Genomic DNA, 17,723 nt, shown 5'->3' on the forward strand with positions numbered 1-17,723 from the left:
CTTTTGCAAAGACATAGTTGATGGACCTAATTAAACCTCTACTCTGCGCCGCGTTTGTGTTTAGTGTTTGAATAATGTGTTCACTGTTTCCATAATTCTAAGCATAATTGAGGGTCTCCAATCTCCATAGTTATAATTCAGTATCCACTGAGAAAATAATAAATCCTCACATTGAATGCGTTCAATATATCTGCGATTAAGTTTTCAAATTTGACTCGAATAATTACATGATCATTGCGACTTGGGAGTGATTGTAATTGCTAGCCTTCTGGTTGATCTCAATAACTGTTCTAATATATATAGCATGTGACGCTTGTTTCTGAGAAAAAAAAAAAAATCTAGCTCAAAATGATTCAAACCTAATTAACCTGCATGCATGGCAAAATTAATTAGCTCGAACAATGATAGAACAATGAAAAACGTCTTAATAAATATTTATCCTCTCCAACTGTTAATCTTTAAATTTTACAACTGTATTTGATATGATTGTTGGATGATATTTCATGATATAATTGTACATGATTTTTCATTTCATGTGTGTGTTAGAATATAATACTTCGGTTGTTTACGTAATTTTCAAGTTCTCGGAGTTAGCCTTATAAAACCCTAGCTATGGAGGACGAGAGTGATGGACTCCAACGATATATTGATAATCATAATTAACTTAATCTGAAGAAAAAAAAATATAGTGTTATACATTAGCATATTTATTGAATACGTATGCAATGATGTACTATGCATAAATTGAACTGAATTTCAATAAAGTATAATGATGAGTATAAATATTTAGTAATCACAATCACGTATGTAACGAAGTAAACACATGCAAAAGGAGGAGTTCGTATAATGTTAATGAGGATATTGGTTTATCTCATGAAGTGAAAAGAAAAGAAAAGATAAGGGTGAGGTTTGAAGAGTTCAAAGATGGCATACAGCAGCATCGGCCATAAAAGAAGAGAAGATGTTATACCTCTGGAACCAATTGCTTGATCTCATTTTCTCTCTGGACTTTTATCAACAATCCATATCTTATCACTGTCTTTCTTGCTTTATCTTTTTAGGTTGAAATACGGTACAGTCTATGCCCTAAAAGCAAACCAAAGTGTAAGGAACAACAAAGACATGTCATACAAATTTTAAAGATATTGTTCCCCGATTGCAGCATTCTCCCCCTACCCAGCTTTCACCTTTTCTTGCTTTTTCTATCCATCTTCTTTTCGTTATGTAAAATTAATTTCTTTTAAATCTTCTTCTAATTAAGTGCTAATCCATTCCTTTATGTTGATAATGCGGCTTAATTCTCCACTTTCTTTTTTGGTTCCTCTTTCCCATAATTCCTACCTTTCATCCACTGCACTTACACATCTCTCAAGGTCTAACTAACATGCTCTTATGCAACATTCATTTAAAACTAGATGCAAAATTAAATATATATCCCTCGCAAATTTATATCTTTTGCATAGGGAAAAATAAAAATCCAAACTCTAAACATATTTTAATCCTAACACTACTACGTTACTTCATTTTTTTAGCATTTCGACCGAGCCTAGCAGATTATACACTTGTAACTAAGCAGTGTGTTAAAGTGATAGGTTGTACGATAAAACATTGTTGATGTCAAATCAAACACGTCTTAAACCCTCAAGTTAGTAAGACAGCTGATGATCGAGATTGTCATGTGATGGTATAATTATCGCATCCAAGTTCTAAAATGCAGCAATATAGACTTGATATAGTATACGAGATCGCCAATAATATATGAGCGAAATCTTGAGCCTTCATATTTTTAAGCACTAGGCATGCAATTTTTTTCAAAAGGGGAAGTAAGTAGAAAGCACATGAGGTGCTTCTTGCGGGTGTCTTTTGTGAATTATAAACGATTAATTAGTGAGATCGATTGGTTAATTCAATACGTGACTACAAGTGGCAGAAATCTAATGTATAAAATTCATTAATTCCCCCTAAGTTTCGAGGCAAACACAGGATTGGGATATAATTTATGAAAATATTACGTGGATATTTAAATGCAACGGTCATATATAAAATCTGAAATTAACCAAACGATTTGGGGACAGTACATGTATGCGTGTGTGTATATATATACATGGAGAGATTTTTCAGTGCTCCGAAAACATGGCCTTGTATACTAGTGTTATAATACAAGTAGTTAGATACTTAAAAAAAAAATTACAACCACTTATATATCATACTTACCATGCCGTGTTTCGACACACTAAAAATTTCTCATATATATGGCCATATTGTAGATGTACAGAGGTCTTACTCTACTTTGGAGCTCTAGTTGACTAAGCCTTGTTTGGTGGGGGATGCCACGTACCACATGACCCTTTTGCTCTTTGGAAATATTGAAGGGTCCTTAGGGTTTAGGGTAATTGTATGACATTGCCTTGATTATCAGAAAGCGATTTTAACAGCATTTCACATGAATAACTAAAACTATTTCTAAACAATAAAAACACACCGTCAAAAACATACATTAAGCGCTTTGAACTACATTTTGAGAAAGCATTTGGTTTGCTAGTAAAAACTTTGTTGTGCTTCTATTAACATCGCTTATGATACAAACGCTTAAAAAAGCAAAAACGTTTCACACAGTCATTTACAAACAGACCCTTAATCACTATTAGATTTTAAAGTGAATTTTAATAATTGAAGCTAAAATAGAGCATAAATACTAAATAGGTACCCTAATTTAGTATGAGAGGAAATGAAAGAGCTTATAGGCTTGTCCTGCATTGAAACACGAGGTGTCAAATTTGGGTGGTTTCCAACTGTTGGTCTTTGTTCTAGTCCCCTAAGTCATACAAGATTTAGCTCATCCATCGAGGTCAAACCTTATTTAGAACACCAACAATACTTGTGGCCGACAACATCTTCTTCTAACCACATGCATTCAACCCCTTCCCTCCTTTCCTAATCCTCCTTGCTCAATTCTCATCTCTCCCCGTTTAAATATATATATATATAAGATTAGAATTCGGAAATACATCATTTTTATACACAATTTAACACGTTTTCTAGACTCTTATTTTGTATTTTTTTTTCAAAAATTTAAATCGTTTACATTTCAATTCATCATTATGCATTCATAGATTATTTTGAAAAATTTAAATAAATTCAAAATCATTAAAACATTTATTTTTTTAGAAAGAAAATGAACAAATACAATTTTATAATAAAGTAGTAAATTTAATTCAACAATCATATGACTTCAGACTTGAATGATTATTAACAAATACGATATTTAGAAGAAGACAACAAAAATAAACCATTAGATCCTTGAAATAAATTACAAAGGGAACCCCAGATACATCTCAAATGTGTGTCAAAGGATCCTAACATATATATGTATATGCATAATTTTTAAGGGATTTTTAACAACAGAATATTTAAATAAATTAAGAATAATGAACAATGTGGAAGGTAGCTAGTAGCTAGCTACATAGATATTATTGCTTTGTTTTTTGTTTTTTTCTTGAAAAAGGCCATGCAAGAGGGTAAGAGGAGATATATATAATTATACTGCCCTGCAGCTGCTGCAAGTACTCTCTTCATTGTTATGTTCTTAAAACTTTCCTCCGGATAAAATGCCAACCATCTCCGTTTCCTAATTCTCCGAGACATCCACCATCACACATGGATCGGATCATCCGGATTGGATTGTATTGGACTGGACTGGATTGGGAGAATCAGGATGAAAATTCAAAGATGGTAGGCAATTTAACAAATCCACATAAGTATTATTAGACATGGAAAATACTTTTTTTTGGTAGATGGAACCAATTGAGGAACTAGCGAGGGATGATGCTGAGGATATCTGCATTAGGGTTCTGGTTGAGCTTCCTCTTCTTCGACAGAGGCTCCGGCGAGGATGAGACTGATGATCCAACGGCCCACGAATCATTCGAGCTATCAGAGCTAAATGACACATCCATCACTCCATTGGGACTGCTTGGAACTGAACCAAACTTACGCTTGTTGGATTGGTTGCCATTGCCTTTGCCTCCGGAAGATGTTAATTCCGATATGAGCTTACAGCAATCATCCACTTTGTCCTGTTTAAAGTTCAATCAAAATCTAAGGACTTGTATAAAAGTTTCAAAATTTCTCCTTCGAACGGGAAAGATTAGTACTTTTCGGATATTTAAGGGTAACAATTAGCAAACCTTATTGATGCCCAGAATTCCCAAGAGCTGAGTTTGGTATTCGATTAGTAGACACGGTTCTATGTTATTGACAACGTGCAGCATTGTGGCAGTGGCAACTACAGATGGAAGGAAAGACATGAACCTAGAATCTGCATTAACAAAAACATTCCAAATTCCAACACTGTAAGACAAAGCGTAAAGATCGCAGCTTTACTTTGTTTTCGATCATGTTATTACGAAAATCAAATCGAATCAATGGCAGAAGAACAAGATTTGGATACCTGAAATTAGATTCAGAAGGATGAGCTCACATCTCTTGAGGAATTCCCAACAGAGATGGTTTTTCAGACCGAGTCTTCGGGTGATGTAATCGATGAACGAAATCGGAGTGACAGGATTCATCTTCCATTGGAGAGTTGAGAGCACCAAAATCTCCATTCGTTTGATTGTTCTATCTTCAAACACATACTTACTATCCTCCACCTTAAAAACACACAAAAAAAAAACCCCAACAAATTTCAACAACCACACACATAGGACAAGATTCAAGAAACCAAACACATTGTACCAAACAACATACTTGGAAATCCTGCAAAAGGGGGACTTGGGTCTCCTCAACTTTGGCAGCAAGAGAGATACATGCCACCGCAGCGAGCTGAGTCATCCACGGCTTCTCAACCTGAAGCTGGAGGCTGGATAAGAACCTGTCGAAGTAATCCGCCGCGAGCACCGCCGTGAGGGCGGAGAAAGAGTAGTGGGAAGTGACTCTCAGCATCCAATCCACCGCCTCTCTGCGAGCTCCGGCCAGAGAGGGGCTGATTTGGAGGGGTTTCTGGAGCTCGTTTTGCTCTGATTCTTTGGATAACAGAGACATTAGCTCCTCATTGTCCCAAAACAGGTCTTGCTCGACAAAGATTGGAGCTTTTATTGGTTTAAACGACGAAACATTGCTGTAAAAACTATCTTCTACTAATTCCTCTTCTGGGAAATAATCCACTGCGCTCACTTGCTCATCCACCAAATGCTCTTCGGAGCAGTACAGAGCGTCCAAAAGGAAAACTGGGTTTTGTTCTTCACTTGATTCTACTGCTTGATGATGATGTTTTCGATCCATCTTATTCTGAGAAGAGGAGGTTTGGTTCTGGGTTCATTCCTTCATTGAAAAGCCAGAGGCTGAGAGAGTGCAAAGAAGAAAGATAGTACGTCTCTATCTTAATCTCTATCTCCTTCTCTCTCTCTCTCTCTCTCTCTCTCTCTCTCAGAAGTAAGAACTGTCTCTGATTGATAAGCAGTGGGGGAAGAGGAGGGGAGGGACTGACACAAGCCCCAAATATGCGTTTTAATTTGTGGGTTTTAGTTTTTCCCCACTGTCACTTTGAAATAAAACTCTTTATTTTTCTTTTTATTTTGAGTTAAACTTTTTATTCTTCTTTATACAAATGATATTTCTTTTTCTGATTTAATATTATTCTACTCGTAAAGGCAATGAATTTGATCCGAGTCACATAATAAACGATCAATTCATACTAATTAGGTATCAACTTTGTCCTGATAAAAAAAATCAAATTTGTTATTTTATGAGTTATATATTAGACATTTCACTTATAAAAAAATACAATAAAATTTTAGTGCTAATGAATTCCTAGAAGTTTCTAAATATCTCTAAAATATTTGTATTGTGTCGTTCTCTACATGTTATAATATGAATGTCTAACAAGGTTTGCTTTGATATCTCCTACTCCTCAAATCTTACCAAAAAATATATAAGCATGTTATAACTTGTGTAAAAATAAAACATAAATGTTTTGAATATATAATTAATATTCTCAGCTTATACAAATAAGACTGAAAAATAAAAATAAAACTCGAAACTACAAATATAAATAAAAAAAAAAATTTCAAAAAATAGTTATGTTAATTACTTAACCGTTATCTTCCCGTTTTCAATTTGTGAAAAGAAAAGATTGACACGTGACATTTTGTATCTTGTATTAGTTCTACATGAAGTCATCGAGTACTGTGAACCGTCAGATCTGAGGACCATACGATGAACATGCGTATTGATAGCCAAGGTGAATAAAGAATGTCTTGAGCTGGTAGAGTGTATGAGTGGCCAGGCTTTAAAGGATATCTTGTACATTTTTGTTAAGTTGTGGTTTAATTAAAAGTAATGTTATCTAATTTGATCACTTCAGATTACCTTACTAATTAATAGCGATGAAATTCATTTGTATTAGAGAGGTGATCAATAGTGTAGTTCAAATAGAAACACTCGTTAATTATATATTAAGTTTGTTATTATGTATTACGTTTCATCTACCCTTGTTTTTAAAACAAGACATATCATGTTGAGAAAACTCGCATTAAAGATATGATCAACAATGTGGTTCAAATAGCAACACTCATGTTTCAACATTAACTCTATTGATGAGAAAACTCACTTTCAACGTTGAAGAAAGAAGAATGTAGAATCATCGTTTAGACCTTAAACTTTAGGTTTCTAGTCTTGCATTTGTTAATTGCTTCTATTTTAGATTTGAAGTATCAAATTTTAGGTGCATCCCAATCAAAATTTCTAAACACACCATTATATGCGAGAGTTATTATTAGCATTCCCAAATAACATTCAACGCTCTCATTTCTTCAACATCTTCAAAGAGTGCAGTACAACTTTTTTGGAGTCCCGATAATAGCTTCCTTCAGTATCCTTCTTGATAACTGACAATGCCAATAATAGACGGCTTAATAATTATTAAAGAAAATTGAGTAAAAATGAGATTTGAATTTCCTACATAAAGAATTTTCATTTGTACAGTTTATGTTTATTTGTCAGTTGGTATAAATGATAAACGGTGGCCTATTTTTTAGTCTTTCGGGATCGGAGTCGGTGGGTTTGGCGCGAGAGCGAACACCTTCGCGCGAAAAAATAATAAAGGAATCCTCTGGGTTTGGCGCGAGCGCGAACACCTTCACGCTAAAAAATAATAAAGGAATCCTCTGAAATCTTGATGCAGCGAAGATAACTGATACAAACAACACGAAGGGCAAATGAAATAAATTTCATACTTTTGGCTTCCCAACCCAAACTATTTAAATATTTACAACGATAAGAAATCGAGCTGTCAGTTTTGTGTTGCATTTCGAAAGGACACAAGATTGCATCAAGATTTTAAGGTTTTTATCACAAATATCCTTCAAATTCACTTACTCAATCAAGATGATCTTTAAAATTAAAAATCGTTTAAAGTTCCTGAATATGAATCCTTGAAATCAATATCGTTATTTCGTTAAAATTTTGTTAACATTTTTATTAATTGCTGATGTGATATACATGTGGTACCCACAAGTCTAATTAAATCAATGCTCTCATGAAGCTTTTTTTTCCTTAATTGTTAATATTTTCAATTTTATCGATCATCTTGACGGAATGAGATAATTTCATAAATTACTTGTGATAAAAATCAAAGATTTTGTTATTGTTGTGATTTTTCAAATCTCTTTTAATATATATTTTTAAATTAAATTAGGTGGTGGAGAGGACAATTTTGTGCATGATTCTATGACCGTTGTGTGCATGAATTGCTGACAGACTACCTGTTTTTGGATGAGCGCTCCTCTCTATTTTATTTACCTAATGTCTTATTGCTCATTTTATGCTCCAACGTACTCCTTTTTTTTTTTTTTTTTCCTTTCGTTCGGTGCAAGCTAAGGTGTGAAGAGTTTTGTTCTCCTGGATCCCATGAACGATGAGAAAGCAAAGCTACAAAAGTTAAATCAACATTTATTCTCCTCCGTTGTTTGATTAAGATTGAACAAGATGATAGTTGATCATAATTTCCAAGAAAACAAGACTAATATATGAATCTGATTATTTTTTAAATTAAGTAAAAGAAAAAAGATTAAAAAAGGGGGGTTGGCGCTCTCGGATTCTTTTTATTTCAGCTCATCTGTATTAATTTTATATGCATATAAATTATTTGGATATTAACTTATTAGGCATTGAAGAGACATGGGGGAGTGACTCGATGGCATGTGAAAGAAAGGCAAAACAATACAAGAGCCTTGCATTTTTCTGTCAATGTGTCATATATATTAAAACAAATAGGAGATGCTGGTCTCTATGTAGAAGATACTGAAACTTGATGCATGTTGGGTGCCAAGGCGGTTTTTCTTTGGTGCTACATTAGGTGGGAATAGGTGGAGTGTTTGTGCTTGGAGTAGTAGTGTTAGTGTTCGGAGTGGTACTGTATTAGGTTCAAAAGTTTGTGATAGGAACGATATTGTGTGTGCTTAGAGTGGTAGTGTTGTATTTGAAGTATAATGTACTAGTTTAATTAGGGATCAAAGTTACTAATTTGAGAGAGCAATGTAGACCTAACATATGTCGTGCTTCATTGTGTTCGTGTCATGACTCATGTGAAATTGCGCTCAACCCAAATTGATATGTTAGCTTATCATGCCTAAATATACGAACCTAAACTCATTCACAAGTTTTACGTGTCATGTCGTGTTTCACCTGTTTACTTTCTCTCTTTGTTTTGTCAATCAAATACCAAAATACAAAACCTTATTGATTAACACCAAGTATAGCAAATGTCCAACCATTTTCCAATAAAACATACCTAAAATGAAGCAAGTTAAAATGATTTTTCAAAAAAAAAAAAAAAAACATATTGGTTAAGGTTTCGTGAATGAACATCAACCTAAACGGTTGTATCGACTTGTTATGGATCCAATCTAATAAGGCTTGACTCAATCACATATTTTTGTGGGTATATCGTTTATCATATCATATATTATTTATCCATGTGTAGAACAATGTACTAGTCAAACTCAGTGAAAGTGCGCACATTGAAGAAAAACTAGGTGCGAATATGGTGATATATACTTGTCTACATGTCAATAGTGAGTTACACTGTATATTCTAAATTTGGTAGCATATACTTGTGTACAGGTCAATAATTAGCTTTTTATCATTGACTATGTAAGGTTTAATTCGTATAAAAAATTCCATATATAATAAAATATTTTGCGTTGATTGGTATTGGTTAAAGGAAAAGTAAAACTTTATGCAGGTAATTTTGAGCTTTAGCCCAGAGCACACAAGTAAAGGCATCCGTGAGCGAACTCTTTTTCTTTTATTTTCTTTCTCGTTATCAACTCTTAATTTTTTATGATCGTATATATTCTTTGTAAGGTAATCTTCCCAGGTTTTCAATCTTATCTACGACGTTCTTGTGTAAGCTTTTCGCTATAACACAACTCATGGAGGAGGGATGATGGATCTAACCGAACATAAAACCTCAGGTGTCAAGAATTAATGCTTTAATCACATAGACTACGTTCCTTCAAACTGAATATTCTAAACAAAAAGCCAAAAAAAGGTCTGCATGCGTGACGAACCCATTACTGAAACTTAATTTACACATAAGTGTGTTGTGAAACTCAACGCATAATTGAATTCAATTAAGGTTAAGATTATAAAATGTAGATTATCATTTTTCAATGTTTCTTTTTAAGATTAAACCTTCTTATTTTCAGTGGTTTAATACATGAATATTTCTTGCAAGCAGTAGTTTTTCTGGAGGGCAAACCACAATCTCATTATATTATCGATTACTATTATATGCACCAATACACACACACACACACAGATTTTTCTTGGAATTACACATTCTCAGTAGAATTTAATATCCCACCAGCACCAGCACCAGCAGGAGGACAACTCAATTCCTCTTTTGTACGAAAAGTTGGTCTCTCACTCTCTTCTCTCTGCACTCCACTCAACCATTATGTTCACACCAGCAAACAAGTACAGAAGAGAGAGAAGACGTAGAGAGAGAGAGAGAGAGAGAGAGACTGAGAGAGTATGTGCTCATCAGTCTATGCCTTCAAGTTTATCAGAGTTTTTACCGCTATGCCATGCAAACAAAAGGAGAAGAATGGAAGAAAAGGGGACACGTGGAGGGCTTCTAGATCTTTTTCTTTGATTTGGGTCTTGAGATGGGATCAGGATCCTCTCATGAGATAAGGGTAAGAATCCTCCTAAGTAAATTTATCAGACCATTAAAATTTTATCCAACAACCAAGCTAGCTTTATTTTCCCTTTCATCTTTTCTTCTTAGTCTTATTGCTCCTATTTGTAGGTACATTCTTCGAGAAATGAAGCTAGAGAGGGAAAGAAGGTACTGGGTGGCAAAAAGTGTTGGTGCTATTGCAGATTGCAGTGTGGGACTCCGCATCAAATGATTTTGATGGATTTGTTGGTAGATTTTGTGGTGGTTGTGGTGGTTTAGAGCAACGAGCAACTTTTGCACTACAGTTACATGGATATGTAAAAAAAAATTAACACACGACATTATACATGAAGTGACATAGAATGTCACTGTAAATTTGTAATGTACTTGTCCCATAAAAGTTATTGTTATGTTGTTGAGTTTTTTTCCTAATACACCAAAGACGAAATTATACATCATCCACGTAGTGTGTTTCATAAGTTAAAATTAAATTTATGTTGTGAAAAACTCTTAGAAATACCGTCGTTGTTAAACTCGTTACCAATCCCGATCTTAAAGCAAACTTTACAGCAAACACAACACTGAATTTTAACCTAACTCATTATCCCATTCTCCCTTGCCACCTTGGACTAACTCAAGAGATATCCAATATTGCTGTTGTGCATATTATGTACTCATCATTTTCAAGGGCCGAAATGTCCAAATAAATCGGGTTTGAAAGATCAACTCACCTATGCAAGTGATGAACGCAGAAGAATTTCAATGCAAAATTCGACGTGTACTAAGATTGGTAACGGACTTAACCAGGAGATGAGTGTTCATAAAACTACATGGACATGGACGATTCGTGCAAATTAGGGTAATACGAAAAATGCCCTCCCCCCAAAATCAACCAGAACTGAACAAAGGTTGGCACTGTTTTACCATTAGAAAGCCTTCAAAGCAATCTCCTTTTTTTTTTTACCTTTTACTTTTATACGATCATAGGCAATTTCTTTTTCCCCTCAGATTTGTAAAACAATAGCATATCTCCTCTTTCATCCTTGTAGTCAAAGTCAGATATGCCCACTCTCTGAAAACTCAGAAAGTGGTTCGTATTGCTTGCATACATTTCAATCACAGCAACGGAAAGCAAAGCCCTTTATTGGAACTCATCAAACCATCCTCCTAGCTGATTAGACCCTTGCATCGATCACAACCCTTGAATGCCATGCTTCATCATCCACAACTACTTGCCTATATCGGAACGTTACTGTAACGGTGTCTCAAATAAATAACGCACTGCACTGTCACACTTTAAAGTTCAAACACATAAGAACGAATGTTCTACATGCACCATTACTTTAAGACGGTTAGATTTGCACGACTAGATTTGGAGGGTCTTAGTCTAGTCATTCAAACACCGATAATATGTTATTAACTTGATATGTTCATCACTACAGTGACGTCCCGAGGATATATGAGGTAAGTCTCTCCGATTGAAGATCGGAAAGATCTTTTAAGCCCCATGTCTAGCAAGCAAGAGAAAACTCATCATGGTATATGGGGTGTGAGGGGGTCAGGGCCCGCATGGATCTTCCCGTCCAGCTGTGGGGCACTCTCCAACTGTTGGGGGCCCACGAAGAACAGTTGAAAAAGAACCTAATGATCATGTTCGTCCCATAATCATGGCACCACCCTACAGAAGTTGGTCATATTGATTGTAACAACTAGTCTCTAGAGGGGCTGTGAACCGTGTTAACCATGCATGCATGATAATGGAGGACGGTTGACCTATATGATTAACCTTTTCTCTTATTAACCTTTTTCTTAATCCCCAAAACACCATAGTTAATACTTGCCCATTATATATACTTAATAACACTAGCTTTCCCAGTATTTGATTACCTAGTGGTTTCTATAGTCAGTCCTCCTAGCCCTTCAACCCACTATTGACTAGCCTATACTTCAAGTCGATCATGCGAGTGTGAGCTGATAGTGACTGTTCATGCATTTTGAATTCCACAAGCATCAACGACTGAGCAACTAATTCTAGCACTGGTTTATTGTCTAAAAACAAGGGTCACCGTCAATCGATAGAAGTGCTATATGAGTTTGTCCATCGTCAATCATTTTAGTCATTCCATGAAAAATATTTGTTAAATAAGGACCAAAGTGACAAAAATACTCTTAATTTAATAAACAATATGCCAAAAATGATTTGACAAAAATTGAGGGTGTTTTTGTAATTTTATTCTTATTTAACAAAGATTTTTCCACGAAAGACCAAAATAATTGACGGTGGACAAACTTAGACACTAGTTCTATCGACTTTAAATCATAAAGATCAAAATGAGAAGTTATATCAATCTTAGAGACCATTTTGAATAAAAAGCCAAAGAAGGCAATTAGGAAGTGTTGTTTAGAAACCTAAAGATTTATTGGCGGGCATTGACTCCTTGGTTTTTGAATAGTAGAGGAAATAAAGGGCGGGTAAAATTTGAGTGCGTTATATATATATATATATATATCACATCAAAAGAGGGGGAAACTGGAAACAGCTGGTTTTACCATCTTTGTGTTGTTCAAAAATTAATGCAAAGTAAAAGCTTATGGCCTCATGGGCGGGGAAACATAAAAGTTGAGAATATTCTTAACGCTTTACACCACAAACCAGTAAACATTACCAGCAGAAATATGATGTCTCTCTTCAACATTAACCACATTCCTCCTGGCATTTCACAGTTTTGACTTGTAAAAACCCAAGTATAAGACTAGACGCAAAAATTCTTGGGTGCTCTTTGGTGTTTTCACCGTTAGATTTTGATTTTGATTGTTTTTAAACTAATATCTGAACGGTTAAAATACTCGGAATACCTGGTACTCTAGCATACTCAACAAAGTCCCATATACAACGTGCCCATCTGTTAGAGCTTGACTCTTTTGACTTACAGTACCAGTATCTCAACTACTCAAGTTCTACTAGTCAGTAAAAGGTACTGGACCACGTGGGTAAATAACTTCAAATTATCAGACTTCTAAAAAGGTCGTACCCAGTGCACAAGGCTCCCGCTTTACGCAGGGTCTGGGAGAGGTGAATGTCGGCTAGCCTTACCCCCATTTATGGAGAAGCTGCTCCCAAGTCTCGAACCCGAGACCTACCGCTCATAGGCGAAGGCACTTGCCATCGCACCAAGTGCGACCTCTTAAATTATCAGACTTCTAAGCTGTCAGAAAATTGAAAAATTTCAGTTCTTCACTTATGATACTACCTAAATTGATCTAGACCAAGTCCTATTGGATGGTCCGACCATCTAATGCCGGCCCATTAATCACGAGAAAACTAGGCTAGGGATGCTCGACTACATCACCCGCAGGAAACCTCTCGTGGACCTTCTGTATTTTGTCTCACCTACCTGACCCACCATATAAGAAGGCTGCCCAAGTCAGCCCAACTTACCCAAGTTTTTCTCTTGTTAATCGCAAGCCATAGATAGACACAAACTCCTATCTCCAACATCTGTCACAATGCAAGGCTATTATCTCCACTGAGGGTCAGCCAAAAGCTACAAGATCCATGATCATCGAACGTCTTTAGGACTCACATATTTTCCTCCATATAAATTCTATAATTAAGCTATTACGATCGACAAAGTTTCAAACTGACGAGAGAGCGCCAGGTTATCTAATGGGCTTTGACTTGTAGGTGATTCAACAATCCTATTAAAACAGGTCCTAGGATAGGAAAGACAAAAGAAACAACAAAAGTCATATCAAGTTAACAAAAACATGTTCAAAGCCAAGGAAAGGAGATGCAAGTCAACAAAGTGAAGTTCACTTCAATCATTTTCTTCGTTGTCATTCTTAAAGATACATATGAGTTTCAGTCAAGGATTATCTACCACATTGACACTTTGTAGATCTAGGTTATATGTAGGTCACTGAAGGTCTGAAAACAAAAGACATTCCCCTTCCAAGGTATAATTCGAATATCATTTCATGCGCATCTGTAATTATCAAAGCAAAATTAAACCCCAATACAAGCGTTAAGGAGGAGTAATGCACATTTAGCCACTACCACGTTTAAAATGTTCCCGAATGAATCTATCTGCATGGGATGGGTACTTATCTCGGATATATGCTCGAAGACACTTCTGGTAGGAGAAGTCTATCCATACACCATCAGTTCTTATGACAAATAGGCACCTTGAGTGTTTAAATTGGGGATGCCGATCAACCTTCAGCGTTACAAAGAAAGTGGTTAATGTGCATTTTCATTTCAAGTTCTATTCAAATAAAGTTCAGACTGAAATAGAGATATTTGTGGAAAGAGACAGAGAGAGATAATTTCACGTCATAAAAATACACAGAAATAATAATAGAAAGAGCATTATCTACTGTTATATATCACACTCGTTACTTGTTTCTGTACCAATATCCTAAGGAAAAAGTGGACAAAGAAACAGTTGAAAACTATCAGACCAACATATTAATAGATTAGTTTCAGCTTCTGTTATCATTTTATTGTAATGAAAAGGAATGAAATAAATAATCTGTAGAAAATCACCTAGGTGTAAAATAAGCCCCAATATTCAAGGATAAGTTATATAGAATATAGATGCAGATCTAGAGTCCCAACTATCATTTAATTGTATTGAAAAGAAGTGAAATAACAATCTGTAGGAAAACAAAACCTAAAGAAAATAAGCCCCAATAACAGTCAAGGATAAGTTATGAAGATGGCAAGATGCAGATATAAAGTCCCGAATTGTTGCTCAATTGCTTAGGACATGCAGCTGAAAAATGTTAAAGTGGTAACAAAAACGCGTGTAGCCCATTAAGCTAGAGCACCTGTGAATATTATCCCATCGAACTTCATCTCACACAGGCTGGACAAAATTAAACTTCAGCCAAGATAAATGCTTTTCTATTCACATAATCATTAAGAGATGCCATAAACTTCTTAGTTGTGTCTATTTGTGCAGCTATATTCAATCGTTCTTTTACTATTCAAATGTAATAGAGTTAATATCTTGCATTCATCCAAGAGTTCAGCACTAACATATTAAAATAGAGGTGTCCTTGTGTTTGATAAGATATTAGTGTTTTAGTTGGAGTTAAGGGTACCCTGACAATGTTGAGTTCACTGGACAATTTCTATAAGGGTGCTTTTATATGCACTGACATTTATACTCTTTATCACGAACTCCCTAAGGCACTTAACTCTCTCATTTTACCCATCAATATTTCAATTTCTTTGTTCTTTTAGACTTAAAAAGATTAAAATTAGATATCTGTAAGGCCATAAGGGCAAGAGTCAAGGTCCTCAGGGAAGCGGGGGGGGGGAGGCGGAAGTGGATGGGGAAGGGAGGAGGAAGTGGATGGGGAAGGGAGAAGGGATGGGGGAGGAGGGGAAGAGGTAACAGGGAGAGAAGGGGAGAAAGCATAGTAAGACAAAGAATTGAATCAATAAGGGTAATATGAGTAGTATCATCATGTTTTTAAGCTGTGATGAGTAAGGGGATTGGTGCAAATAAGATGAACATCAACTTGCTAGCTGTTCTAACCTATCCCCCACATGAGTCACTGACCTTTTTCTCCCTAATTAAAGCTCTAAAGTCCACATTCCTCCCACATTTAAGCCTCCTTATACTTCAGAACAACCATGATTTTTAAATTACCCGCTACATCCGCTTCAAACACGTTCAAGTATAGTCCACACCACTCAATATGTTCACCACAAATTTGGTTCACAAACCCTAAACCCCTCCTTCTACGATTTCAACCTTTGAAAATCCATTTTTCCACTAACCCAAACCACCTCATGAAAGCATGAACATTCTTGTTTCTCTATACGACAAACTATCATACTTCAAAGCATGCACACCAATGGTGATTTGTGACACAAAACAGTGTCTTCCAAACCATCCTTCACACTACAACAAACAAATTCGTACAGACTACAAAAATTCGGTGACACCAATTTCCTGTTAAATTTTTCGGTCGACACAAAATTTGATTGGTGAATCCTTCACACTACGGCAAACATATTGACAATGGCTAATAAGTTATTTACACTCAATATTTTAGTAACAAAAAATCTCCAACTGTGAATGGTGGGGTGAAAAAATTACCATGATAGAATCAATTCCGCAGCCAATTTTATCCTTCGATTGTGGATGATGAGCAAGAAGCCTTTCCACCACAACCTTTTCATCTTCCTCCGTCAGCTGCTCACCATCCATATACCTGCAAACCAGCAAAACCAGTCACATAACGTTCACAAAGCGAAACGACGGAGCTCCATGTCGTTGCCAAGCTAAGCTAACAGTAACCATACCTATCAGAGTGCAGAATCTCCTTGGCGAGCAAAACGACGGGCTCGATGTCGTTTAAAATCTCCCGTTCCTTATCTTTCCACTTGCAGTAGTCAGGGTCGTCCCAGCGCGGGTACTTCGGCGGCTCCTTCACGCTCAGCACTCCTCTCAGCGCGGACCCGTCCGCGGACGACAATAGGCTCTCCCGCGGCTCCTCCGCCCTAGTCGACTCGCTCGCCCCGCTACAGCACGCCCTGCCACTCCGGACCGCCAGGCGAAGGCCCAGGCGCTGATGGTGGACTCGCGCGCAGAGGAACGAAATTGTGCGCAGCAGCACCGGACTCAGAGTCGCCATTCGCGTCGTCGTCGTCATCTCATTGTTTGAGTGGCGGCAGTGTGTCGTGGATCATGGTAGTGACTGTACTAGACTAGTCTCAGTCGGTGATGATGATGACTCGGTGAGTCGTGACTGATGCGGTGGACTCAGTTTGGAAATCTGATATTTGTTTTCGGTTTTTTGGAAAATAAAAGAAAATTACAGGCCCATTATAAGGCCCAGTTGATGGAGATCAGTAGTGTGGGCAATGGATGAATTATCTGATGGGTTCATGTCCATCACGTGTATTGCTTTTTTTTAATGTTTTCTGTGTCTGTGCGTCCAACGAACTAAAAATACGTGACCCATGCTGCTTGATTTGGGTATTATTCAAATTTGAATTTTGAAGAAAACCGTGAAGAAGCTCTTTATAAATCTCACACCGGTGCTTAAGGAATTTTTTATGAAATTATAAAGTGTTGAATTTAGAGCGGTTCAGACAAATTGAGAGATAAAAGAGATTGTGTTAAGCCTTAAAATATTATTGGTCAATTGTAATTACTCTAAAGCCTGAGCCCGTCGACCTATAAAAATCAAAATAAAAGTGGGAATATAACCATGAAAGAATAACCAATTATACAAACAAACTATTAAAAAACACATATTTAAAGATGGAGGAAGAGCCATCGCAAACTAAATTTCAGATCCTATTTTTCTCTTTCAGTTAGACAAAAATATAAATCATGTATTTACCACGTTATCACCCAATGATCATGTTTATGAGTTTATAATTACATTGTCGCTGCTATTTTTGATTTACCACCCGCAGACGGCAACACACCTGAATTGTCGCTCTCCCTCCTCCACTCTCTAACTTTAAATTTAGTTTCGGTTCTGCAAGTAGACTAATCTTTAATCAACCGAT

General features: G+C 36.2%; 2 protein-coding genes across 2 annotated transcripts; both read right to left on the bottom strand.

Annotated features, from left to right (window-relative positions):
• Positions 1-3,264: 3,264 nt before the first annotated feature.
• On the bottom strand, positions 3,265-5,545 carry LOC103424674 (cyclin-D3-1-like). Its single transcript, XM_008362764.4, has 4 exons — positions 4,750-5,545; positions 4,451-4,652; positions 4,188-4,318; positions 3,265-4,076 (listed from the first exon to the last, which is right to left on the bottom strand). The coding sequence occupies exons 1-4, from the start codon at positions 5,281-5,283 to the stop codon at positions 3,813-3,815; spliced, it is 1,131 nt and encodes a 376-aa protein (XP_008360986.2). The 5' UTR covers positions 5,284-5,545; the 3' UTR covers positions 3,265-3,812.
• Positions 5,546-13,978: 8,433 nt separating this feature from the next.
• On the bottom strand, positions 13,979-17,187 carry LOC103415431 (protein DCL homolog, chloroplastic-like). The gene is made up of 3 exons (XM_008353765.4): positions 16,506-17,187; positions 16,300-16,414; positions 13,979-14,403 (listed from the first exon to the last, which is right to left on the bottom strand). The coding sequence occupies exons 1-3, from the start codon at positions 16,853-16,855 to the stop codon at positions 14,233-14,235; spliced, it is 636 nt and encodes a 211-aa protein (XP_008351987.2). The 5' UTR covers positions 16,856-17,187; the 3' UTR covers positions 13,979-14,232.
• Between the last annotated feature and the right edge of the window lie 536 nt (positions 17,188-17,723).

The sequence above is a fragment of the Malus domestica genome, chromosome 15 (assembly GCF_042453785.1).
Source record: "Malus domestica chromosome 15, GDT2T_hap1".
Taxonomy (NCBI): Eukaryota; Viridiplantae; Streptophyta; class Magnoliopsida; order Rosales; family Rosaceae; genus Malus; species Malus domestica.

Excerpts from the sequence above, each read along its gene's own strand:
- LOC103424674 (XM_008362764.4), bottom strand. The coding sequence starts at position 5,283 with ATGGATCGAAAACATCATCATCAAGCAGTAGAATCAAGTGAAGAACAA. Across the intron at positions 4,653-4,749 it reads CCCTTTTGCAGGATTTCCAA|GTGGAGGATAGTAAGTATGT; the intron begins GTATGTTGTTTG and ends TGTGTTTTTAAG. Across the intron at positions 4,319-4,450 it reads CCTTCTGAATCTAATTTCAG|ATTCTAGGTTCATGTCTTTC; the intron begins GTATCCAAATCT and ends TTGTTAATGCAG.
- LOC103415431 (XM_008353765.4), bottom strand. The coding sequence starts at position 16,855 with ATGACGACGACGACGCGAATGGCGACTCTGAGTCCGGTGCTGCTGCGC. Across the intron at positions 16,415-16,505 it reads GAGATTCTGCACTCTGATAG|GTATATGGATGGTGAGCAGC; the intron begins GTATGGTTACTG and ends GCTGGTTTGCAG. Across the intron at positions 14,404-16,299 it reads GCGGAATTGATTCTATCATG|GTTGATCGGCATCCCCAATT; the intron begins GTAATTTTTTCA and ends GTAACGCTGAAG.